The following is a 26246-nucleotide window of genomic DNA, read 5'->3' as shown; positions in this document are numbered from 1 at the left end:
AGCAGCTTCTGGGTACAAGCTCCTTCCAGGATGTGAACGGGTAGATAAGGTCATAGAGAAAGCTTTTGGCTCATTGGCCTTCATAAATCAATGTACTGAGTAGAGGAGTTAGGATGCTATGATGAAATTGTGTAAGACACTGGTTAGGCGTAATTTGGAATATTGTGTGCAGTTTTTGTCACCTATCCACAGGAAAGACATAAATAAGATTGAAAGAGTGGAGAGAAAATTTACAAAGATGTTGCCGAGACTTGAGGACTTGAATTATAGAGCAAGGTTGACTAGGTTAGGACCTTATTCCCTAGAATGTAGAAGATTGAGGGGAGATTTGACAGATACGTACAAAATTATGAGGGGTATAGATAGAGTAAGTGCAAGCAGGCTTTCTCCACTGAGGTTGGGTGAGACTACAACTCGAGGTTATGGGGTAAGGATGAAAGATGAAATGTTGAAAGGCTACATGATGAGGAATTTCTTCACTCAGAGGGTGATGAGAGTGAGGAATGAGCTGCCAGCGCAAGTGGTGAATGCGGGGTCAATCTGAAGACAAAAGGAATTTGGATAGGTACATGAGTGAGAGGGGTTTGGAGAGCTATGGCATGGGTGTAGGTTGGTGGGACTAGGCGGGGTGATGGTTTGGCGCGGACTAGGTAGGTCGGAAAGCCTGTTCTCTGATTCTGTATACTCCAGGTCAACCCTTTCATGGCAAGCCACTTTCTTGTAGTTTCCAGAAAATGAGATGAATCTGTGGAATTCATTGCCACATATGGCTGTGGAGGCCAAGTCATTGAGTATATTTAAAGCGCAAGTCGATAGGTTCTTGATTAGTCAGAGTGTCTGATGTTACGGGGAGAAGGCAAGGGAATGGGGTTGAGAGGGATAATAAATCAGCCATGATTGAATGGTGGAGCAGGCTCGATGGGCCAAATGGCCTAATTCTGCTCCCATGCCTTAAGGGATATAAAGAAATGAGGCTTCATCTGCCCAGTCGGATATTTTCAGAGAAAACACTCAGCTGCTGGTGAGTGGCTAGCTCTGCAACTGCCTCAAACAGAAAACTTGCAACCATAGTTCCTTTGCTGTGTGTATAGATGTAATCGTGATCAGGTGCCGTTCCCCTGAACATACAATCGAGGACTGCTTGCAAGCTAAATACCAAAATCAGCATGCAATACACAGAGCTCAGCAACCTCCCATCCACTGGACCAGATTGAGGTTTCGCAGACCTAACACATCTAGTTGTGAATGGTTGTAGACAATGAAACAGCTAATGGGAGGAGGAGATTTTTATAAGCATTTCCTGAGTGTTGGCAGGGCCCAACAAGTGAGTGCTAAAGACTGAAGCACTCACATCAGAAGGCTGTTGACAAAGTGCTGCACATGAGACCTCTCAATGACCTTTGTCTGGTCAGGGAAAGTGAGGAGGTGATAGATCGGAGCTAGAGGCAAGTAGTCACACCAGGGCCTCGGGAAATAGGTAAGTGGGTGACAGGAGAGGGAAGGGCAGGAGTCGGATACTAGAGAGTACCCAGTAGCTGTCCCCCTTAACAATAAGTACTCCTGTATTAGTACTGTTGGGGGAGGCGGCCTACCCGGGGGAAGCAACAGTGGCCGTGCCTCTGGCACAGAGTCTGGCCCTATGGCTCAGAAGGGTAGGGAAAGGAAGAGGAAAACAGTAGTGATAGGTGACTCCATAGTTAGGAGGTCAGACAGACGATTCTGTGGACGCAGGAAAGAAACATATTTGATAGTTTGCCTCCCAGGTGCCAGGGTCCGGGATGTTTCTGATCGTGTTCACGATATCCTGAAGTGGGAAAGCGAACAGCCAGAGGTCGTGGTACATATTGGTACCAACGATGTAGGTAGGAAAATGGAGGAGGTCCTGAAAACAGAATACAGGGAGTTAGGAAAGAAGCTGAGAAGCAGGACCACAAGGATAGTAATCTCGGGATTACTGCCTGTGCCACGCAACAGTGAGTATAGGAATAGAGTGAGGTGGAGGATAAATGCTTGGCTGAGGGATTGGAGCAGGGGACAGGGATTCAGATTTCTGCATCATTGGGACCACTTTTGGGGCAGGCATGACCTGTACAAAAAGGACAGGTTGCACCTGAATCCCAGGGGGACCAATATCCTGGCGGGGAGGTTTGCTAAGGCTGTTGGGGAGAGTTTAAACTAGAATTGATAGGGGGTGGGAACCAAACTGAAGAGAAAGAGGAAGGGGCGGTTGGCTCACGAATAGAGACAATGCGAGAGGGAGGATGGGCAGGTGGTAGAGAAGGGATGCGCTCAGACTGATGGTTTGAGATGTGTCAATTTAAATGCAAGCAGTGTCATGAACAAAGAGGATGAGCTTAGAGCATGGATCAGTACTTGGAGCTATGATGTTGTGGCCATTACAGAAACCTGGATGGCTCAGGGGCAGGAATGGCTACTTAGAGTGCCTGGCTTTAGATGTTTCAGAAAGGACAGGGAGGGAGGCAAAAGAGGTGGGGACATGGCACTGCTGATCAGTGATAGTGTCACAGCTGCAGAAAAGGAGGAAGTTATGGAGGGATTGTCTACTGAGTCTCTGTGGGTGGAAGTTAGAAACAGGAAGGGGTCAATAACTCTACTGGGTGTTTTTTATAGACATCTCAATAGTAACAGGAACATCAAGGAGCAGATAGGGAGACAGATTCTGGACAGGTTCTGAAAAATAACAGGGTTGTCATGATGGGAGATTTTAATTTCCCAAATATTGATTTGCATCTCCCGGGGTTTAGATGGGGTGGAGTTTGTTAGGTGTGTTCAGGAAGGTTTCCTGACACAATATGTAGATAAGCCTACAAGAGGAGAGGCTGTACATGATCTGGTATTGGGAGATGAACATGGTCAGGTGTCAAGTCTTTCAGTGGGAGAGCATTTTAGAGATAGTGATCACAATTCTATCTCCTTTACCATAGCATTGGAGAGGGATAGGAGCAGACAAATTAGGGGAACGTTTAATTGGAGTAAGGGGAAATATGAGGCTATCAGGCAGGAACTTGGAAGCATAAATTGGGAGCAGATGTTCTCAGGGAAATGTACAGCAGAAATGTGGCAAATGTTCAGTGGATATTTGCGTGACGTTCTGCATAGGTACATTCCAATGAGACAGGGAAAGAATGGTAGGGTACAGGAACCATGATGTACAAAGGCTGTAGAAAATCTTGTCAAGAGGAAAAGAAAAGCTTATGAAAGTTTCAAAAAACTAGGTAATGATAGAGATCTAGAAAATTATAAGGCTAGCAGGAAGGAGCTTAAGAAGGAAATTATAAAAACCAGAAGGGGCCCTGAGAAGGTCTTGATGAGCAGGATTAGGGAAAACTCCAAGGCATTTTACAAGTATGTGAAGAGCAAGAGGGTAAGATGTGAGAGAATAGGACCAATCAAGTGTGACAGTGGAAAAGTATGTATGGAACTGGAGGAGATAGCAGAGGTACTTAATGAATACTTTGCTTCAGTATTCACTATGGAAAAGGACCATGGCAGCTGTAGGGATGACTTACAGCGGCCTGAAAAGCTTGAGCATATAGACATTAAGAAAGAGGATGTGCTAGAGCTTTTGGAAAGCATCAAGTTGAGTAAGTCACCAGGACTGGATGAGATATACCCCAGGCTACTGTGGGAGATGAGGGAGGAGATTGCTAAGCCTCTAGCAATGAACTTTGCAAAATCAATGGGGACGGGAGAGGTTCCAGAGGATTGGATGGTTGCGGATGTTGTTCCCTTATTCAAGAAAGGGAGTAGAGATAGCCCAGGAAATTATAGGCCAGTGACTCTTACTTCAGGAGTTGGTACATAAGTAGATGGAAAAGATACTGAGAGGCAGGCTTTATAAATATTTGGAGAGGCATAATATGATTCGGAACAATCTGACAAAGCCATGCTGACAAACCCACGCTAAGGCAGATGGTGCCTTACAAGCCTGATTGAATTTTTTGAGGATGTGACTAAACACATTGATGAAGGTAGAGCAGTAGATGTAGTGTATATGGATTTCAGCAAGGCATTTGATAAGGTACCCTTTGCAAGACTTATTGAGAAGGTAAGGAGGCATGGGATCCAAGGAGACCTTGCTTTGAGGATCCAGAATTGGCTTTCCCACAGAAGGCAAAGCGTGGTTGTAGACAGGTCATATTCTACATGGAGGCTGGTGACCAGTGGTGTTCTGGGACCCCTTCTTTTTGTGATGTTTATAAATGACCTGGATGAGGAAGTGGAGGGATGGGTTAGTAAATTTATTGATGACACAAAGGTTGGGGGTGTTGTGGATAGTGTGGAGGCCTGTCAAAGGTTACAGCGGGACATTGATAGGATGCAAAACTGGGCTGAGAAGTGGCAGATGGAATTCAACCCAAATAAGTGTGAGATGGTTCATTTTAGTAAGTCAAATATGATGGCAGAATATAGTATTAATGGTAAGACTCTTGGCAGTGTGGAGAATCCGAGAGACCTTGGGGTCCGAGTCCTTAGGACACTCAAAGCTGTTGCACAGGTTGACTGTGTCGTTAAGAAGGCATACAGTGTATTGGCCTTCATCAACTGTAGGACTGAGTCAAGAGCCGAAAGGTAATGTTACAGCTATATAGGACCCTGGTCAGACCCCACATGGAGTGATGTGTTCAGTTCTGGTCACCTCACTACTGGAAGGATGTGGAAACTATGGAAAGGGTGCAGAGGAGATTTACACGGATGTTGCCTGGATTGGGGAGCATGCCTTATGAGAATAGGTTGAGTGAACTTGGCCTTTTCTCCTTGGAGTGACAGAAGATGAGAGGTGACCTGATAGAGGTGTACAAGATGATGAGAGGCTTTTTCCCGGGGCTGAAATGGCTAATACAAGGGTGCATAGTTTTAAGGTGCTTGGAAGTAGGTACAAGGGGGATGTCAGAGGTAAGTTTTTAACAGAGTGGTGGGTATGTGGAATGCACTGTCAGTGACAGTGGTAGAGGCAGATACAACAGGGTCTTTTAAGAGACCCTTAGATAGGTACATGGAGCTTAGAAAAATAGAGGGCTATGGGATAGAGAAATTCTAGGCATTCCTCATATTAGCCATTTCTGCCCTGGGAAGAAGTTTCTGGCTATCTGCCCAATCAATGCCACTTATCATCTTGTACCTCAAGATGTGTGTGTGTGTGTGTGTGTGTGTGTCTTGCTCTAGATTTCCAGCATCTGTAAAATCTGTAGTGTTTGTAACATACAAAATGCATTCACCCAGAATGGTCTGACATGACCTCCCAAACCAATGACCTTCACCACCAAGAAGGACAAAGGGCCATGGGCATCATGATGGTATACTGGTTGCTCTCCAAGTCACAGGCCAGCCTGAGCTGGAGGAAAGTCATTCACTGTCCACAGGTTCAACTCCTGTTACCCCCAGCCCAGCAGCACTGTAGCAGAGAGTGCCGACATCAGAAGGATTGCCTCTGTTCAGAAAGAAACATCCCCTTCCCAAGGGCGGCGTGATGGTGTGACAGTTAGCATAAAGCTTTGCAGTAGCAGTGACCCGGGTTCAATTCCAGCCACTGTCTGTAAGGAGATTGTATGTTTTCCCCATGACCATGTGGGTTTCCTCCGGATGGTCTGATTTCTCCCACATTCCCAGGACGTACTGGTTTGTGGGTTAATTGGTCACATGGGAGCAATTGGGCAATGTGTGCTCGTTGGGCCAGAAGGACCTCTTACTATTCCGTATCCCACCAACAGGATCCCACCTCCAAGCACAACTTTCCTTCCCCCCCACCCCCACTTTCTGCTTTCCGCAGGGATTTCTCCCTACATGACTCCCTTGTCCATTCATTCCTCCCCACTGATTTCCCTCCTGATACTTATCCTTGCAAGTGGAACAAGTGCTACACCTCCTCCCTCACTCCCATTCAGGGCCCGAAACAGTCCTTCCAGATGAGGCGACATTTCACCTGTGTCTGCTGGGTCATATACTGTGTCCAGTGCTTCCAGTGTGGCCTCTTTATATTGGTGAGACCCGACACAGATTGGGAGGCCACTTCGCTGAGCGCCTACGCTCCATCCACCAGAAAAAGCTGGATCTCCCAGTGGCCACCCATTTAAATTCTACTTCCCATTCCCATTCTGACATGTCAATCCATGGCCTTCTCTACTGTCACGAAAAGGTCACACTCAGGTTGGAGAAATAACACCTTATATTCCATCTGGGTGGCCTCCAACCTAATGGCATGAACATCAATTTCTCTAACTTCCGGACTAACGGCCCACCACCCTCTCCTCACCATTCCTCACCTTACCTCCTTGCCTGCCCATCGCCTCCCTCTGGAGCTCCTCCCCCTTTTCCTTCTTCCACGGCCTTCTGTCCCTACCTATCGGATTCCCCCTTCTCCAACCTTGTATCTCTTTCACCGATCAACTTCCCGGCTAATTACTTTATCCCTCCCCCTCCCAGTATCAACTATTACCTTGTGTTTCTCTCTCCCCCCACCTCACCTTTTAAATCTATTTCTTCATCTTTTTTTTTTCTCCAGTCCTGCCGAAGGGTTCCGGCCTGAAACTTCGACTGTTTACCCTTTTCCTAGATGCTGCCCGGCTTTCTGAGTTCCTCCAGCATTTTGTGTGTGTTGCTCGAATATTTCCAGCATCTGCAGATTCTCTCTAGTTTGTGACCATTGTATATCAGTCGATATCAGGGATCCACGGACCCCTTGTTTAATGGTATTGGTCCACGGCATAAAAAAGGTTGGGACCTCCTGCTCTCAATAAAGGGCAATTAGGGATGAGAAATAAGTGTTGGCTTTATTAACAGTGCCCACATCCCATAATTGAATTTTTAATACAAAATGATTTACATGTCTGCATAACACTAATACCATTTCCAACTAATTCATTGTATGTGTTTCTAAGAAAGTTGATAAAGCACAATATCAACAAGCCTCTGTTTACTAAAGAGGGAGCAAAGGCCAGTACATTACAAAACACACACAGAACGCTGGAGGAACTCAGCAGGTCAGGCAGCATCTAAGGAAGGGAATAAGCAGTCAATATTTTAGACTGAGACCCTTCATCAGGACTGGAAAAGACCATAAGACATAGGAGCAGAATTAGGTCATTCAGCCCATCGAGTCTGCTCTGCCATTCAATCATGGCTGATTTATTATCCCTCTCAAAATTCAAGGTAGTTTAATGTCATTACCAGTACACAAGTGTAAAGGAAAATGAAATAATTGTTACACAGGATCTGATGCAGCATTTAAAAAAACAAACTAAGATAAAGAACATAATAATAAAAACATATTAGTATGTTTATAAACAATATTAATAATATTAAATATATTAATACATAAGATAGCATATATACATGGATTGATTGTATGTACATAAAGCCCCTGCCTTCTCCCTGTAACTTTTGACATTCTTACAAATCAAGGACCTGTCAAAAGAAGGGGGAAGAAGCCAGTACATTGCTTTATGATTTAAAGCTTGCGTAGGAGCCACGCCCTTTCCATGGTAAAAGACATTTTAACAACTAGAGTGCAGATTAATCCTCATGATAGGTAGATAGATAGATATACTTTATTGATCCCGAGGGAAATTGGGTTTCGTTACAGCCGCACCAACCAAGAATAGAGCGTAAATATGGCAATACAAAAGCCACAAACAATCAAACAACAAAATGCAAACTGTGCCAGATGGAAATAAGTCCAGGACCAGTCTATTGGCTCAGTGTGTCTGACCCTCCACGGGAGGGGCTACAAGTTCGATGGCCACAGGCAGGCACGACCTCCCGTGCCACCCAGTGTTTTATCTCGGTGGAATATGGCTGAAGTCCAACAGTAAAAACTTCAATATCCGGGCTACAAACATGTTCCTCAATCGTAATATGACCCGGATTGCACCATCTGTTGTTAACCAGAACAGTAAGCACCCAACTCCTTTATGCTTACCGCTCTCAGTGCACTTCCAGTCAGCCGGAATGGTCTGGAAGCCATCCATGGAGAAGTTTTGATCGGGTATGTCCTCATGCAGCCCCGTTCCAGTGAAACACGTAACACTGCACTCCCAAAATGTTCTCTGATGCCTGGCTAGTGCCGTGAACTCGTCCATTTCATTACCCACCGAACTCCTCTTCTCCATAAGTCTCTGTTGTCTCGACCTGGTCCTCTTTCCTCGCCTTTGTGATTCCCCCCCTGCATCCTCTGTGTGTTTTTCTCCAGATTTCAGCAGGGGTGTCCGCCGTTCTGCTCGCTAAACCGGCCGGCATAAGCTCAGTCAGCTGGTCCCTGGAATACACAATGCGACCTTGCTTCTGTCCCGCTAATGAGACGTGTCCGAATGTAACTATTTCCAGCGCTAAAAACCCAAATAAAACTCTCTCTACCAGCATGTTAGAGGGGGTGCAGCTTCAACGTGTTACCGTGAAAAAAAAATACAAAAAATAACGTAAGTTAAAAAGTAAGAATACTGATCGGAACGGCTGTAACAGGCTGCACGCACGACCGGCGCACGCGCACTGAAATAAAAAGAGGAGTGATACGCAAATAACAAAGTTAAGTAACTGCTTAAACATATTAAGGCAAAAATATTTCAAAACAAACAACAAACTAGAGGCGCAAACACAAGGAAATCTGCAGATGCTGGAAATTCAAGCAACACACATCAAAGTTGCTGGCAGGCCAGGCAACTTGATGGCATGAACTTTGACTTCTCAAACTTCCACTAATGCCCCACCTCTCCTTCATACCCCATCCGTTATTTATTTATATACACACATTCTTTTTCACCCTCTCCTTTTTCTCCCTCTGTCCCTCTTACTATACCCCTTGCCCATCCTCTGGATTTTTCCCCCCCTCCCCCTTTTCTTTCTCCCTGGGCCTCCTGTCCCATGATCCTCTCATATCCCTTTTGCCAATCACCTGTCCAGCTCTTGGCTCCATCCCTCCCCCTCCTGTCTTCTCCTATCATTTTGGATCTCCCCCTCCCCCTCCAACTTTCAAATCTCTTACTAACTCTTCCTTCAGTTAGTCCTGACGAAGGGTCTCGGCCTGAAACGTTGACTGTACCTCTTCCTAGAGATGCTGCCTGGCCTGCTGCGTTCACCAGCAACTTTGATGTGTGTTGCAACAAACTAGAGGGTAACCATAAATGATCTGACACAAACAACACACAGAGGGTGCTAAACATACTGGAATTAACTTGTGTCAGTGAGTCTGCTGTTGGCTTACGTTGATGATGCGTCAGCAACAAGACTGTTACTCTCCACATGATGGGAGGTATTGCAGAATTTTAGGCTAAGCCATTCTCCATGCTGAAGAGCGATGGTGGAGAACACCAAGGGAAACACTAAGGCCAGGACCGGGAGGGTCACAGGGGGAACGTTGATGGTTGAGGGCCCAATATGAACCTGGTCTTTGAGGATTTTGGAATCTGAGTGGAGTGAAAACAAGACATAGGACCCTGGAGGAGGGGGCTAAATGAGGGTGAAAGGTTACCTGGAGTGGGGAGTAACCTTGGGACAGGAGCATGGGGTGGGATACAGGTTGTGAATGGGGTGGCCAAGGTTTGGAGCCTGGGGATTTGGCTGCAGTCAGAGGGGCTGAGTGGAGAGCGGATGGAAAGGACACACCCAGAAATCTGGTGATTGGTGCCTGGAGTGAGGAGCATTTAGCTGTAGATCAGAACCTGTTTGCGGGAGAGAATAAGGCATCTACTCTCAGAACAATGTGATATCATTCCCCAGGAATGACATCATCCCACGTGAGAATGATGTAATCCCAGCATCTTTTGTGCCTCATTACCTGTTTTGCAAAACATGACTTACCAACTTCAATATCTGTCTCTTTACAATTGTATGATGGAATTTCTCTCATTCTTCTTCTAGCCAAAGGTGTCACCTTACATCTATTCTCCTTACAAGTTGATATGCCATGTGACTGCCTCTGGTACTAGCCTATGTTTTTCATGGAGATAATTACTATCTTTCACAGTTCACTACTCTTCCAAGTTTCACAATCTTTGCGAAATTGTGCCATATGTCCCAAAGACCAAGTTCTTCAAAAGCTTCAGTGATCATACCAACATAGATATTAGGGACAGGAGTAGGCCACTTGGCCCCTCAAACCCATTCAGTCATTTAATAAGATCATTGCTGATTTGACAGTAACTGCAATTCTACATCCCTAACTCCCCATCCCCGCATCCCTTTGAAAAAGAGTACGCCAAAGACTCATGAGAGAGAAAAACACATCACTTCATCCTTATTTAAATGGACAAAGTTTTAAATCAGAGGTTGGTTCCCAATCCTTTTTATGTCATGGAGCAATACCATTAAGCAAGGGGTCCATACACCCCAGGTTGGGAACCCCTGCTTTGAATGATCAACATAATGATGCCTGGTCTAGATTCTCCCACAGAAAAATGGGATATGAGCAGCTGGAAAAATGGGCTGAAAAATGGCAGATGGAATTTACTGCAGACAAGCGTGAAGCATTGCATTTTTGCAGAAGAAACCAAAGTATCCAGAGAATGCCAGGGAAATGAGGAGTGTGGTGAACAAAGGGATCCAGGAATACAAACCCATAGTCTTTTCCATAATTCTTTCACCGATCACCTTACGTTTCTTCCCCCCCGCCCCCCCGCAACTTCTTACTCTGACTCCTCATCATTTATTCTCCAGTCCTAATGAAGGGTCTTGGCCCAAAACATCAATGGTACTCTTTCCATAGATGCTGCCTGGCCTGCTAAGTTCCTCCAGCATTTTGTGTGTGTTGCCATAATTCTTGAAAGTGGTGTCACGGGCAGATATTGGATTTCATAAACCAGAGCACTGAGTACAGGAGTCATAATGTTATACTGAAGCTGTATAAGACAAGTAGTTAGATAGATGGATAGATAGATAGATACTTTATTGATCCCAAACGAAATTACCATGTTACAGTGTACATTGGTAAGACTGAATTTGGAGTATTGTGTACAGTTCTGTTCACCTACCTGCAGGAAAGATATCAATAAACTTGAGAGAGTACAGAGAAAATTTACAAGGATGTTGCTGTGACTTGAAGACTTGAGATATCGGGAAAGTTTAAATAGATTAGGTCTTTGTTCCCTGGAGCGCAGTAGAATGAGGGAGGCCTTGTAGAGATATGCAAAATTATGAGTGATATAAATAAAGAAACTACATGCAGATTTTTTTCCACTGAGGTTGGGTGAGGTAGGAACTAGAGGTCATAAGTTTTGGGATGAAAATTGGCATATTTAAGGGAAGCATGAAGGGGAACTTCTTGACTCGGAGGGTGGTGAGAAGGTGGAATGAGCTGCCAGCAGAGGTGATGGATGCAGGTTCAAATGCAACATTTAAGAGAAGTTTGGACAGGTACGTGGATGAGAGGGGTATGGAGGGCTATGGTCTGGATGCAGGTAGATGGGACTGGGCAGAAAAACATGTCAGCACAGACTGGAAGGGCAGAAGGGCCTGATTCTGTGCTGCTGTATTCTGTGACTCTCTGACTCTCAAACATCCTCTTGGCATTCAGCCTATTTGAATCCTTTGAGATTGTAAATGTTGTATAATCAGTCAGTATAGACAAGTCGGCCCACAGGGCCTGCTTCCATGCTTTATTACTCTACGGCTGTATATTTCAATGAGGCCCCTCTTACTCTTCTAAATTCCCGTAAATACAAACCCTAGCCTGCTCAACCTTCATGTCCGTTCCAGGCAATAGTCTCTGAACTGCTTCCAATGCACTTACGTCCTTCCTTAAATAAAGAGACCAGAACTGAACACAGTGCTTACAATGGAGTCACAGCAGTGACCCGTGTATTTTTGCATTGTCTATCTAACTGACTGTTTATTTATTATTCTTTTTTCATTTTCTATTTTTACTTTTTATTATAAGTTATAGTTGTCTTTATATCTTGCATTGTACTGCTGCCACTAAGTAACAATGTTTACAAAGTATACCAGTGATAATAAATCTGATTCCGGTAGTATAACCTCCCTATTTTTGTGTTCAATTCCCTTCATAATAAAGAAGTGTTCTGTTGTGTTCCTAATTACCTGCCGTACCCGTCTTTCATGGATCATGCACTGGGACACGCAATTCCCTCTGCTTCTCAGAGTTAGTGAGCCTAGTAGTGAAACTTAGAGAAAAAAAAAATTACTGTTTACGAATAAAGTCTTCTCGGGCTTCCTGCCAGGTACAGATGTCGATTATACCTGACGTTTCAATGACAAACTCTGCCATCTTCATCTAGTCCATGACTAGACATGTCCAGGCATCACCCCTGATGAAGATGGCAGAGTTTGTCATCGAACCATCGGTTATAATCGATACCTGTACCCTGTTGGAAGCCCGAGAAGAGTTTATTGTCATATACGGATGCTGGGAAAACACTAAGTCCTTTTTTAAAAATTACTGTTTAATTTTCTTTAGACCCCGCTGATATTACTCTTCGGCCACTTTCAGATCCTTATATACATTCTCGTTTTGACATCACAGAGTTGTAGAATTACGCCAAGTCATACGTCTACCATAACTTCTCAGATTACTGATGATAATAAAGATGTTTGCTGCAGATAGATCATCTTGCTGAACTTGTTACGTTTACAGGGCTCGTTTCCGGGAAATATGAGATGGCCTGCTGATGACATGGCAGGCTTCCACTGTCATAAGTTTTGGAGGATTTCTAAACAAAGAGGCTGTAAACAGAGGGGAAAATACAAGGTCTACTGACAAATGTTAAAATCTCTAAGACGAAATAGTTCAAGAATCCAGAAATAATAGCATAAATCGCGTAAATTTTTTAAAAACTTTTAAGTCCCCAAGATCAAAACACTGCATAGGAAATGAAAAATATGCTGGAAATGTTTAGCAAAAGAAGGCATGAGGTTGCCTTGGCAGTCAAAGTGAAGGATAATCCAAAGAACTTTTACAAGTATATTAAGAGCAAAAGGATTGTAAGGGATAAAATTGGTCCTCTTGAAGATCAGAGTGGTTGGCTACCTGCGGAACCAAAGGAAATGGGGGAGATCTTAAATAGGTTTTTTGCTCTGTACTTACTAAGGAAGCTGGCATGAAATCTATGGAATTGAGGGAATCAAGTAGTGAGACCATGGAAACTGTACAGATTGAAAAGGAGGAGGTGCTTGCTGTCTTGAGGAAAATTAAAGTGGATAAATCCCCGGGACCTGACAGAGTGTTCCCTCGGACCTTGAAGGAGACTAGTGTTGAAATTGCGGGGGCCCTGGCAGAAATATTTAAAATGTCGCTGTCTACGGGTGAAGTGCCGGAGGATTGGAGAGTGGCTCATGTTGTTCCGTTGTTTAAAAAAGGATCAAAAAGTAATCCAGGAAATTATAGGCTGGTGAGTTTAACGTCAGTAGTAGGTAAGTTATTGGAGGGAGTGCTAAGAGACAGAATCTACAAGCATTTGGATAGACAGGGGCTTATTAGGGAGAGTCAACATGGCTTTGTGCGTGGTAGGTCATGTTTGACCAATCTGTTGGAATTTTTCGAGGAGGTTACCAGGAAAGTGGATGAAGGGAAGGCAGTGGATATTGTCTACATGGACTTCAGTAAGGCCTTTGACAAGGTACCGCATGGGAGGTTAGTTAGGAAAATTCAGTTGCTAGGTATACATGGAGAGGTGGTAAATTGGATTAGACATCGGCTCGATGGAAGAAGCCAAAGAGTGGTAGTAGAGAATTGCTTCTCTGAGTGGAGGCCTGTGACTAGTGGTGTGCCACAGGGATCAGTGCTGGGTCCATTGTTATTTGTCATCGATATCAATGATCTGGATGATAATGTGGTAAATTGGATCAGCAAGTTTGCTGATGATACAAAGATTGGAGGTGTAGTACACAGTGAGGAAGGTTTTCAGAGGGACTTGGACCAGCTGGAAAAATAGGCTGAAAAATGGCAGACGGAGTTTATTACTGACAAGTGTGAGGTATTGCACGTTGGAAGGACAAACCAACGTAGAACATACAGGGTTAATGGTAAGGCACTGAGGAGTGCAGTGGAACAGAGGGATCTGGGAATACAGATACAAAATTCCCTAAAAGTGTCGTCACAGGTAGATAGGGTCGTAAAGAGAGCTTTTGGTACATTGGCCTTTATTAATCGAAGTATTGAGTATAAGAGCTGGAATGTTATGATGAGGTTGTATAAGGCATTGGTGAGGCCGAATCTGGAGCATTGTGTTCAGTTTTGGTCACCAAATTACAGGAAGGATATAAATAAGGTTGAAAGAGTGCAGAGAAGGTTTACAAGGATGTTGCCGGGACTTGAGAAACTGAGTTACAGAGAAAGGTTGAATAGGTTGGGACTTTATTCCCTGGAGCGTAGAAGAATGAGGGGAGATTTGATAGAGGTATATAAAATTATGATGGGTATAGATAGAGTGAATGCAAGCAGGCTTTTTCCACTGAGGCAAGGGGAGAAAAAAACCAGAGGACATGGGTTAAGGGTGAGGGGGGAAATGTTTAAAGGGAACATTAGGTGGGGCTTCTTCACACAGAGAGTGGTGGGAGTATGGAATGAGCTGCCAGACGAGGTGGTAAATGCGGGTTCTTTTTTAACATTTAAGAATAAATTGGACAGATACATGGATGGGAGGTGTATGGAGGGATATGGTCCGTGTGCAGGTCAGTGGGACTAGGCAGAAAATGGTTTGGCACAGCCAAGAAGGGCCAAAAGGCCTGTTTCTGTGCTGTAGTTTCTATGGTTCTATGGTTCTATGGTTCAAAATCAGTGGAGAGTGAACCAGAGTAAATATTTCAAGTCGATATTCCTTCCATCTGAAATTGCAGTTTGCTTCTCTCTCTGTGGATTTGTGAAGCATTCATAGCGGTTTTAGTTTCATTCTGGTATTAATTCATTTCTCTCTGTTCCATTGATTTCTATTTTTCCCACAGCTATATTAATTGAAAAGTCTGTACAGCTTTGAGATGCTATTAAAGTTGAAGATTGTACAAGTCCATATGAATGACTTTGGGTTCTACATGAGCGGAACCAGCTGCATTTCTTGCTAAGAACTGAAGCCCCTGCTGGCAGATACAGTTTATGTCTCAGTTGCTGATCCTGTTTGTATTTTAGACCACAAGACAATGGAACAGAATTAGGCCATTCGGCCCATCAAGTCTGCTCCACTATCTCACCATGCCTGACTTTTTATCCCTCTCAACCCCATTCTCCTGTCTTCTCTATTAATCTTTGACACCCTTGCTAATCAAGAACCTATCAATCAGCACTTTAAATCTATCCAATGACTTGGCCTCCACAGCCGCCTGGTCCTAGACTCCCGCACCATAGAAAATATCCTCTCCACATCCACTCGATCTAAGATTTTCAATATTTGTTAGGTTTCTAAATAAGTAAATAAATTGATCGATAGATACATAAATAAATTCTTCTGAACTCCAGCGAGTACAGGCCCAGAACCACCAAAGGCACCTCAGCACCTCACATATTAACTCTTTCATTCCTGGAATCATTCTCGTGAACCTCCTCCAGACCCTCTCCAATGTCAACACATCCTTTCTTAGATAAGCAGCCAAAATGGGCACACAAAACTCCGCTTGTGGTCTAACCAATGCTTTATAAAGCCTCAGGATTACATTCTTGCTTTTACATCTTTGCTGCCTGGTGCCAGGCAAATAACTTCTTCCTTGATGTCAACAAGATAAAAGAGATGGTTATCGACATCAGAAGAACCTATACCACTCACACCACCCTTTACATCGGCAGACAGCGGTGGAAACTGCAGATTCAAACTCCTGGGAGTGCACATCAAACACAACCACTCATGGTTCCAGAACACATCAGGAAAAGTCGCTAATGCCTCTGCTTTTTGAGGAGGCTGAAGACAGCTGGACTTTGCTGTGCACCCATACTCATGTCAATCCACAGATGTGCAGTAGAGAGCTTCCCGTCAAGCTGCATCACTGCTTGGTACAGGAGCTGCACTGCAGTGGACAGGAAAGTTCTACCACTGTAGGTTTTCACAAATAAGACGAAGGGAGGCATTTTATGTTTAATGAAACCCGTAGCACGTTTTATTGAACCCCGAACCTAAACACAAAAGTGCGCCAAAAATCCTTGCATAACGAAGTCGGACCAGCCTCGTAACGTGAAACCCCAACTCAAGGTTGGTGGTTGTGAATTATGTACATTTCTCCCAATTGCATTTCCCTACACAGACACTCACCCAAAATTCACTAAAACTGGCGTCATGAGCCTGTCTGGAGCTCGGGTGGGTCACCTGGCTCGGGTCCTGTGTTCCATGGGTGGAGGAACTGCAGTTGCCTCAGGCTTGTCCATAGATGTGTTGCCACACTCAGGATCACGTTGTGATTACCACGTTGCACGGTAATGGAATACTCCAAATCTCGGTGGGCTGGTTTAAGGCAATCTACAGAAATTCGTTCAGGTTCATTCCTCTTATTTATGATAAAAGACTTTTCTCCCTGCTCCAAAATCCAGACCGAGCCATTGTCAGTGGGCCTAAGGGAACGTTGGTGTCCATCATGGCGGACAAAAACAGTCAAGGCAGAATTTAGGTCGACAGGAACCCATGTGGGAGGTAGGAATAGGTGAAAAGGAATTGAATGTGCAGAGGAAGCTGACCAGTCATCAGGAATAAAGTCACCTGCCACTTGTGACGGCTGCCTGTATGCCAGCTCAGACACGGACACGGACGACCGCAGGTCCTCTGTTGGAGCTATTCTGAGTCCCAGAAGGACCCATGGGAGCTAATCATGCCAACACCCATTGATCAGGGAAGTGCTCGGAGCAGCCTTTTAGGGAGCTGTTAAACCATTTGCCGAGGCCATTGGACTGCAGGTGATACACCGCGGTGTGATGTAGCCTAGCGCCAAGGTTCTGAGCCATCACAGCCCAGAGGTCTGAAACAAATTGGGGACCATGGTCAGAAGAAATATCAGATGGTGCGCCAAACTGAGCAACCCAAGTGCTGATGAACGCTTAAACCATGTCTGCAGCCATTGTCCATGCTAGGGACCACCTCTGGCCACATGATGGTACGGTCCACCATGATAAGGTGTGTGAAGCCATGGGAGTGGGGAAGAGGATCAACAAGGCCCACATTGGCATGGTGAAACCATCGCTCAGAGACCTCAAAAGGTGCCAATGGCTCCTGAACATGATAACTAATTTTTGTCCACTGGCACTCCACACAATCTGAAATCCAGTCATCCACATCCTTTCTGAGGCTGTGCCAGACAAAATTCAGTGCAACCGGTTTCTGATAGGCCTTCCGACCCGGATGCATGAGGCCACGTATAGAGTCAAAACAGTTCACCTCCAGTTTGCGGGCACGATGGGGCAAGAGCAACCAGTGGAGACATCGCACAGGAGAGAAACCCCAGCTGCCCTGAACTTAATGTCAGCTAACCGCAAGCCCGGGACTGCTGTTCTGTAAGCCTGGACCTCTGGGTCAGTAACTTGCTCGGCTGCCATGCTGGCATAGTCAACTCCTATGTGTATGGCCTCAAGGGCATCCTTAAGTTGGGGGCCTTGCTGACCGGGCTTACTGAGGTAGAGGAATGAGGAGGGATTATGTACCTTTGCCTGGCCGAGTGCAAACTATCAGCCATTTTAGCAAGCTCCCTATAGTCCATCACAGGTGTATTAGCGAGGGCTACGCAAACTTGATCAGGCATTTGTTGCATGAACAGTTCTGTAAAAATAAAACAAGGATGGTGATTTCCCAGGAGGGACAGCATGTGGCCCATTAGCTCTGAAGACCTAGCATCCCTGAGTTTGGCGCGCTCAAACTCCGATAGTCCAAAAGCTGAGTTTTCAGCAACTGGTATTTATCATGTTCAGTCAGGTGTTGAAGCAGACTCACCACTCTCACAGCTGTGGAACTGCTGAGCAACACTACCACGTAGTTGAGTTTGGTGTCGTCAGTGGTGATTTCTCGCAGAGCGAACTGGGCCAAAGTTTGTACAAACTAAGGGATGGCATTTGGGTCCTGAAACTCCAGCAGTTTCAAAGCCGACATGTTCGATAACTCGGGAGTGGTCTCGGAGCATCGGGGTCACTGATGTAGGTTTTCACAAATAAAACAAAGTGAGGCACTTTCTGGTTAATGAGACCTGTAACACATTTTATTGAACTCCCTCACCTAACCACAAAATCACGCTAAAAATCCTTACGTAACCACGTCATCACATCAGACCAGCCTCTTAAAGTGAAACCACAACTCAATGTTGGTGATCGCGAATTATATAGATTTCTCCCAATTACTTTACGCAACAGGTGATCAAAATTGCCCAACGCATCACTGGCAGCAGCCTACCCACCATCAAGGACGTATATACAGAAAGGTGCTGGAAAATGGCCAGTAACATCATGAACGATCCCACCGGCTCATGGACTGTTGCTCCCTCCCCCATCAGGGAGTGGGCTACATGGCATCCACGCCAGGACCACCAGAGTCAAACACGGTTACTTTCTCCAAGCAGTAAGGCTGATCAACACCTCCACTCACTAACTCCATCACTACTTTATTATAATGTCCCATCAGTCACCTTATATACAGCCTGACATTACTTTATAGACATATAATCAATCTGTGTATATAAACTATCATGTATTTATATTTATTGTTATTATTATTCTGCTCCTTATCTTTTGTGTTTTTTATGTGCTGCATCGGATCTGGAGTAACAGTTATTTCATTCTCCTTACACTTGTATATAGAAAATGACATAAAAAATCTTGGATTTTGAATATTCTATCCTCTCAAACTGAATGCTAACATTGCATTTGCCTTCCTTACCACCAACTTAATCTGCAAGCTAACCTTTAGGGAATCCTGCATGAGTCCCTTTGCACTTCTGATGTCTAAATTTGCTCCCCATTTCGAAAATAGTCTACTCCTTTAATCCCCCCAACAAAGTGTACTTTCCTTCCGCTTGTCACATACAGAAGGTTTATTTGTTTGTAATTGTCACATGTATAAGATGCAATGAAAAGCTTTCGTTTGTATACCCTCCAGTATACTGAGGAAGTAAAAAGAAAAACAGAATGCGCTATATAGAATTTGTTGCAGAGAAAGTGCAATTTTCACAGGCAAATAAAAACAGATGTACATGAGTGTGGCCCCACAAAATCTTCCCCAACCACAAGCCCTGGATGAACCATGAGATCTACAATCTGCTAAGGACCAGATCAAAGGCGTTCAAGTCTGGTGACCAAGGAAGTTACAAGGGGTCCAGGTACAATTTCCGAAAGCCATCTCATGGACGAAGTGGGAATTCTGGGCTCAGCTTGAATTAACAAAGGATGCTCGACAGTTGTGGCAAGGCTTGAATACTATCACCTCTTATAAAGTGAAATCAAACAACACAGTCGACAACAGGGCTTTGCTTCCAGATCAGCTCCATGCCTTCTATCCTTGCTTTGACCATCGAACCATCATGTACTTCCACAGGCCCCAGTGATCCTGTGATTTCAGTCTCTGAGCAGCCTTCAGGAGGGTGAACTCATGCGAAACATACAGGCCAGATAGGGTATCTGGCCAAGTACTAAAGGCCTGTGCTGGTCGACTGGCACAAGTGTTCACTGAGATCTTTAACCTTTCGCTTTGGCAGTCTGAGGTACACACCTGCTTCAAGCAGGCCTCAATTATGCCAGTGCCTAAGAAGAAGATGGTAACCTGCCTCAGTGAATATTTTCCAGTAGCACTTAGATCCACAGTGATGAAGTGTGATGAGAGGCTGGTGTTTCAACATATCATCTCTTATGTGAGAAGCGACTTGGCCCCACTCCTATTTGCCTACTTGCACAAAAGGTCCACAAGTAACTGCCATCCGATTGGCTCTTCACTCAACCCTGAAACATCAGGGCAGCAAAGATGCATGCATCAGGATGCTCTTTATCAACTACAGCTTGACGTTCAATACCATCATCCCCTCAGACAAATCCATAAGCTTCAAGACCTTGGCCTCAATACTTTCCTGTGCAACTGGATCCTCAATTTCTTCACTTGCAGACTCCACTCAGGTTGGATTGACAATAACATCTCCTCCACGCAGTCTCCATCAGCACTAGTGCAAACCAGAACAGTGGTCACTCTCAAGTATTATCCCAGTCCCCAAGTCTGGATCACTCACAAAGACAGATAACTACCACGGTATCAGCTTGACTTGCATCTTAGCGAAGTTATACAATCGGATGATCTTGAACAGGGATTCGCACTGCCATTGACCCGAAGCTAAGATTCAATCAAAATGGTTTTCGGCAGAAGCACACAACAGTAATGCAAATACTTGCTCTCCGTAGGATCATCGAGGAAGTCAAGAAGAACAACCTACCAGCTGTGCTTACTTACATCGATTTTCGCAAAGCTTTCGTCTCCATTCACTGAGGTAAAATGCTGAAGATCCTGAAAGCTTACGGAGTGCCAGACCATCTACTGAGAGCAATAGAGTCCAGCTATACCAAAACCATGGCAAAAGTTGTATCACCAGACGGAGAAACAGCAGTGCTCGAGCTCCTAGCTGGTGTGCTGCAAGGAGACACTCTGGTACCCTACATCTTTATAACCGTCCTTGATTACGCTCTGCGACAAGCTACCAAAGATCATGACAAGCTTGATTTTACCATAAAACCAGGGCGAACCAAAAGGGTCAGACCAGTTACACTCACAGATCTCGATTTTGCAGATGACATAGTCCTGCTCTCTGACCAGATGGAGGAAGCACAGCAGCTATTGACAAAAGTGGAAATTGAGTGCAATAAAGTTGGACTTCACCAAAACGCTAAAAAGACAGAGTACATGGCGTTTTACTGCGACGAAGGCACTCTCAAGACCGTAGAGAATGATACCATTAAGAAAGTCTTTGACTACAAGTACCTCGGGTCAAGAATGATGAGTTCAGAGAAGGACATAAAGATACGGAAGGTGCTGGCGTGGAGGGCTATGAATGATATGAAGGAAATCTGGAAGTCAAACCTGACCAGAGGGCTTAAAAAGAGGATTTTCATAGCAGTCATAGAGTCCATTCTCACGTACGGATGTGAGATGTGGACACTCACCAAGACGATGCGAAAGTCTCTAGATGGTTGCTATACACGAATGCTCCGGATGGCTCTTGACGTGAGTTGGCTACAGCACATAATGAACGTCGAGCTCTATAACAACCTACCGATGCTCACCACTAAAATCGAGGCGAGAAGACTGCAACTAGCGGGGCACTGTCTACGCCACCCCGAGCTACCTGCCAGCCTAGTCATCATACAGGAGCCCAAGCAAGGGCGGATGAACCCCGAGCGCCCTCCCAAGACTATGGTCAACACGCTCCTAGAAGACAGCGGCGTGGCTAATGTAGATGAACTGAACACACTGATGAGGGAGAGGGAGAAGTGGAGAGTTTGTCATTGTGCCCGACGCCGGCCCCCTAGGCCTGAGTCAACATAGTAGTAGTTGTACCAGTGCACAACAAGGTTATGTGCTTAGCTCCCTGCTCTACTCACTTTACACTAGTGACTGTGTGGCTAAGCACAGCTCCAATGCCATATCCAGGTCTGCTGATGACACCACTATCATAGGCTGAATCAAAGGTGGTGATGAATCAGCATATAGGAGGGAGATTGAAAATCTGGCTGAGTGATGCCACAACAACAACTTCTCACTCAATCTCAACAAGACCAAGTAGTTGATTATTGACGCAACACGAGAGAATCTGCAGGTGCTGGAAATTCAAGCAACACACACAAAGTGCTGGTGGAATGCAGCAGGCCAGGCAGCATCTATAGGAAGAAGTACAGTCGCCGTTTCGGGTCGAGACCCTTCGTCAGGACTAAAGGAAAAAAGATATAGCAAGAGATTTGAAAGTGGGAGGGGGAGACCCGAAATGATAGAAGAAGACGGGAGGGGGAGGGATGGAGCCAAGCGCTGGGAGGTTGATTGGCAAAAGGGATACAAGGCTGGAGAAGGAGGAGTATAATAGTTGATTATTGAGTTCAGGAGGAGAAAACCAGATGTCCATGAGCCAGCCTTTATCGGAGGATCAGAGCTGGAGAGGGTCAGCAACTTTAAATTCCTCAATATTATCATTTTGGAGGACCTGTCCTGGGCCCAGCACATAAATACAATTTTGAGGAAAGCACGATAGCACCTCTATTTCCTTAAGATTTGAAGAAGATTCAACATGACATCTAAAACTTTGACATACTTTTATAGATATGTGGTGGAGAGTATATTGACTGGCTGCATCATGGCCTTGTATGGAAATACCAGTACCTTTGAATGGAAAATCCTACACAAAGTAATGGATACGGTCCAGTGCATCCCCACCATTGAGAACATCTACACAGAGCTTTGGCACAGGAAAGCTGCATCCATCATCAGGCAACCCCACCACCCAGGACATATTCTCTTCTCGCTGCTGCCATCATGAAGAAGGTACAGAAGCCTCAGGACTCACACTACCAAGTTCAGGTACAGTTATTACCCCTCAACCATCAGTCTCTTCAACCACGTGGGATAACTTCACTCAACTCCACTTGCCCCATTACTGAAATGTTACCTCAACCTAAGGATTGACTTTCAAGGTCTCTTCGTCTCATGTCCTCAATATTTATTGCTTATTTACTTATTATTATTTATTTATTTTTGTATTTGCACAGTTAGTTGTCCTTTGCACAATGGTTGAACACCCGAGTTGGTGTGATCCTACATTGATTCTATTACGGTTATTATTCCATTAAGAATTCATTGAGTATGCCCACAAGAAAATGAATCTCAGGGTTGTATATGGTGACATAAATGTACTTCGATAATAAACTTCCTTTGAACTTTGGACTTGAAGTGAAAGACCACAAAGAGATCAACTGGGATATCAAGATTTTGTCTTTTAGCACATGAGAGGACCATTCACGAGCCTGCTAACAGCAGGGTGGAAGCTATCCTTATCTACCCCATCTCATGATGAACAGTATCCACTCTGTGATTCTAGGAGGAGAAGTTTGGCCTTCGGGAAGAGGCATTAAGGAGAAACTTCTCATGACATTCCCTGTGACAGGCAACAGGATATTTTTATGTAACTGCCTCATTTGGATTTGTCTCCTTCCTTGAAGACAGTCAAGACTGAACATCTTGGAAATTCTCTGTAATTATTCTCTTTTCCTTGGTGAGGAATAAGAGATCATAAATTTGAACTGATGAAATCTCTCCATGATATTTCAGAACTTCAGTGGGAGTTTTTAATGTCTGTTGCAGTGTTATTGTGGCTTGAGCTGTTATCTGGCCTTACAATCTCTTGTCAGCTTGGGTAGTGCTAAGGTTCTGCTGTGAGTAGAGACAATGACATCTACGTCAGACAGAATCTCAGCTGAGAAGATCTTCAAAGTCCTGCTTCAAGCAGATGCTAATCTTTCCCCTGTTCTTTCGGTTGATGTCACCAGTCATCCTGACAGATCTAAAGATTCCACTCACTTCATGTTTATCAGTTGGTTGATGGCTCTCTTGCACTTTTACTTATCTTCTCTTTATACATGAACTTACTGTGCCTTTTAAAACTCAGTAACAAAGACTTCAATTTTCAATGTATTTATCACATGACCTAATTGCAAGCAGTTTAAATTCACGTCCTGTAATTTCCCTTGAAATTTTCCATTCTATTCAGAGATACAGCGTGGTAACAAGCTCTCCTGGCCCAATAAGCCCACGCCACCCAGTTACACCCATGTGAACAATTAACCTACCGATTTGTACATCTTTGGAATGTGGGAGGAAACCCACGTGGTCACGGGGAGAATGTGCAGTACAGTGCAAAAATCTAAGGCACATATATAAACAGTAGCCTAAGGTATCAATGTGGAGTGGAGAACAAGTTTGTGAACCTGACGGGAGCAAAGGATGGTGGGAATGGCAAAGGTGTGGCACCACAAGAGGGGTATGGGTGGCAGAGAAGGAGTGCCAGGGGCAGGGACTGGCACAGGTGCAGACACACCCAGCCCTGAGACACCGGGAAAGATAATTTGACACTCACAACACGCTGGAGGAACTCAGCAGGTCGGGCAGCATCCGTGGAAACATCAGTCAACGTTTCGGGCCAGAACCCTTCGTCAGAAGTGAAGAGGGAAGGGGCAGAGGCCCTATAAAGAAGGTGGGGGGAGGTATCTGCAGAATATTTTGTGTTTAGGAAAGATAATTTGATTCCAAACAATTGGTTTATTGATCATTACAGAAGGTCTCTTTTGGTCTTCCCACTCCATTCCCCTTTTCCCAACCATGATTCCCCTCTCCCTGCCCCCTTCCCACTCTCAGTCTGCAATGGAGACCCACATCAGGATCAAGTTTATCATCACTGACAAATATCATGAAATTCATTTTTTTTGCAGTATCAGTACAGTGCAATACTTAAAATTACTACAGCACTGTGCAAAAATCTTAGCCACTCTGGAGATATATATACGTACTTATAACCTTTACACAGTTCCGTACAAACTGCTCACGGAAAGTGGCACCAATTGAACACAGGTGGCTGATACTGTAGCACACTACACAAATCACTATGATATCATGCTGACCCGCAGCACTGGAGAAGATTGCAAACAGCACAACTTTCAGAGTTGTGACCACAAAAACTACCTAGTTTTTTCCACATTCAATTACTTCTGTGTGGGAAATCCCAGATTTGTTGTCAATCTTATGTGAAATGTGACAAGCAGAGACCATTTCATTGTTGTCACCACTTGAGCACGAACGGAGAGCTGCATCGTGTTTAATTAAACAAGTGGACATCTCACCTCAAAAGCCTTGTATGATAAAGGTGAATTCTTGAACTCACAATCTACCTCATCATGGTCCTAGCATCTTCAACTACCTACACTACTGTAACTTGGCCATAACTAACTGCAACACCACACTCAGTGGACATTAAGGTGCAGGAATGAAATCCAGTATGGTCTTCTGCTGCTGTAGCCATCAACTTCAAGGTTTGACGTGCTATGCATTCAGAGATGCTCTTCTAAACAATATTGTAGTATGTAGTTATTTTGAGTTATTGTCACCTTCTTGTCAGCTTGAACCAGTCTGACCTTTCCCCTCTTGCCTTTCTCATTAACAAGGCGTTTTCACCCACAGAACTGCTGCTCACTGAATGTTCTGGCTTTTTGCACCATTCTCTGAAAACCCGAGAGACAATTGTGTGCGAAAATCCCAGATCAGCAGTGTCTGAGATACTGAAACCACCCGATCTGGGACCAACAATCATTCCAAGTTCAAAGTCACTTACATTACATTTCTTCTCCATTCTGATGTTTGGTCTGAACAACAATTGAACCTTCAAACACAGGGCAAAATTAGCTGCACTGTTTTAACAAGTTGGTTAATAAGTTTGGATAAAATTATAGGTCTACTACTTTGGTTCATCCATTTTAATATATCATCCTGTGTGCACTGCCAGGGTCACAGTCAAAAAACATCAGGTTTAAAGGTCTCTCACATGCTCTGCATCAATTTTTTTTTGTCTTGCTTCGCTCTGTCCAGAAAACTCACATATTGTTAACACCATTAACTCTGTTTATTACCACAAGGAGGGCCCCAGTGGGCCCACAACCTTATATGTATTGAGTTGCTGCCACATGATTGGCTGATTAGATATATGCATTAACAAACATCCTCATCATATCCACTCTCTTGAGGCCTTTCAATATTCGATAGGTGTCAATGACATCCCCCCCCATCCTTCTGAATTCCAGTGAGTAAAGGCCCAGAACAACCAAACACTCCTCAAACGATAAGCCTTTCAATTCTGGAATCATTTTTGTGAACCTGCTTTTTAATTAACACATCAGTTTGACGATTGGCCCAAAATTTGCAATCAACAACAATGCGACTGCACTTGCCATTCTGTATTGACTGAATTCCAGAAAGAGACATTCTAAGATCGCACATAGCTTTTCATTCAGTTTTTATTTTCTACTGGTAATAACTAATGGTGGAGCTTATTAGGGTGATTGGCAGACTACTGTACTTCCTTATGGCCATTTACAGAAATGGATGCAGATTGTTGGAACAAGTTCAATTCAACATGACACATCCATGGTTCATGCGTAAGATCATTTTCAATACAAACCTATATTGATCAACCCTGTCCATAACACACCCCAAACTCATTAAAATAAAAAGTCTATAATCTTAATGGGAATTTGGCAATGAGGTCCAAGGGAAAATTTAATCTTCCTGAAGGTGAAATGGGCTGCTTCATTGCCATGA

The 26246-nt window shown here is 44.4% G+C and overlaps 1 protein-coding gene across 4 annotated transcripts in view; it reads right to left on the bottom strand.

Moving 5' to 3' along the window:
• The window catches only part of LOC134349729 (von Willebrand factor A domain-containing protein 3B-like), a 180619-nt gene that overhangs the window by 129525 nt on the left and 24848 nt on the right, over positions 1-26246 (bottom strand). The window contains exon 1 of one of the 4 annotated variants that reach the window (XM_063054496.1): positions 25264-25283. The exons of the other annotated variants lie outside the window; for them this stretch is intronic. Coding sequence (XP_062910566.1) covers positions 25264-25265 — 2 coding nt within the window. The 5' untranslated portion in view covers positions 25266-25283. Of the gene's footprint in view, positions 1-25263; positions 25284-26246 lie in introns of those variants that run through there. 4 annotated transcript variants of the gene reach the window in all.

This window comes from Mobula hypostoma, chromosome 7 (genome assembly GCF_963921235.1).
Source record: "Mobula hypostoma chromosome 7, sMobHyp1.1, whole genome shotgun sequence".
NCBI lineage: Eukaryota > Metazoa > Chordata > Chondrichthyes > Myliobatiformes > Myliobatidae > Mobula > Mobula hypostoma.
Note: the sequence above shows the minus strand (reverse complement) of the source record. Positions and strands in the feature narration are given on the sequence as shown.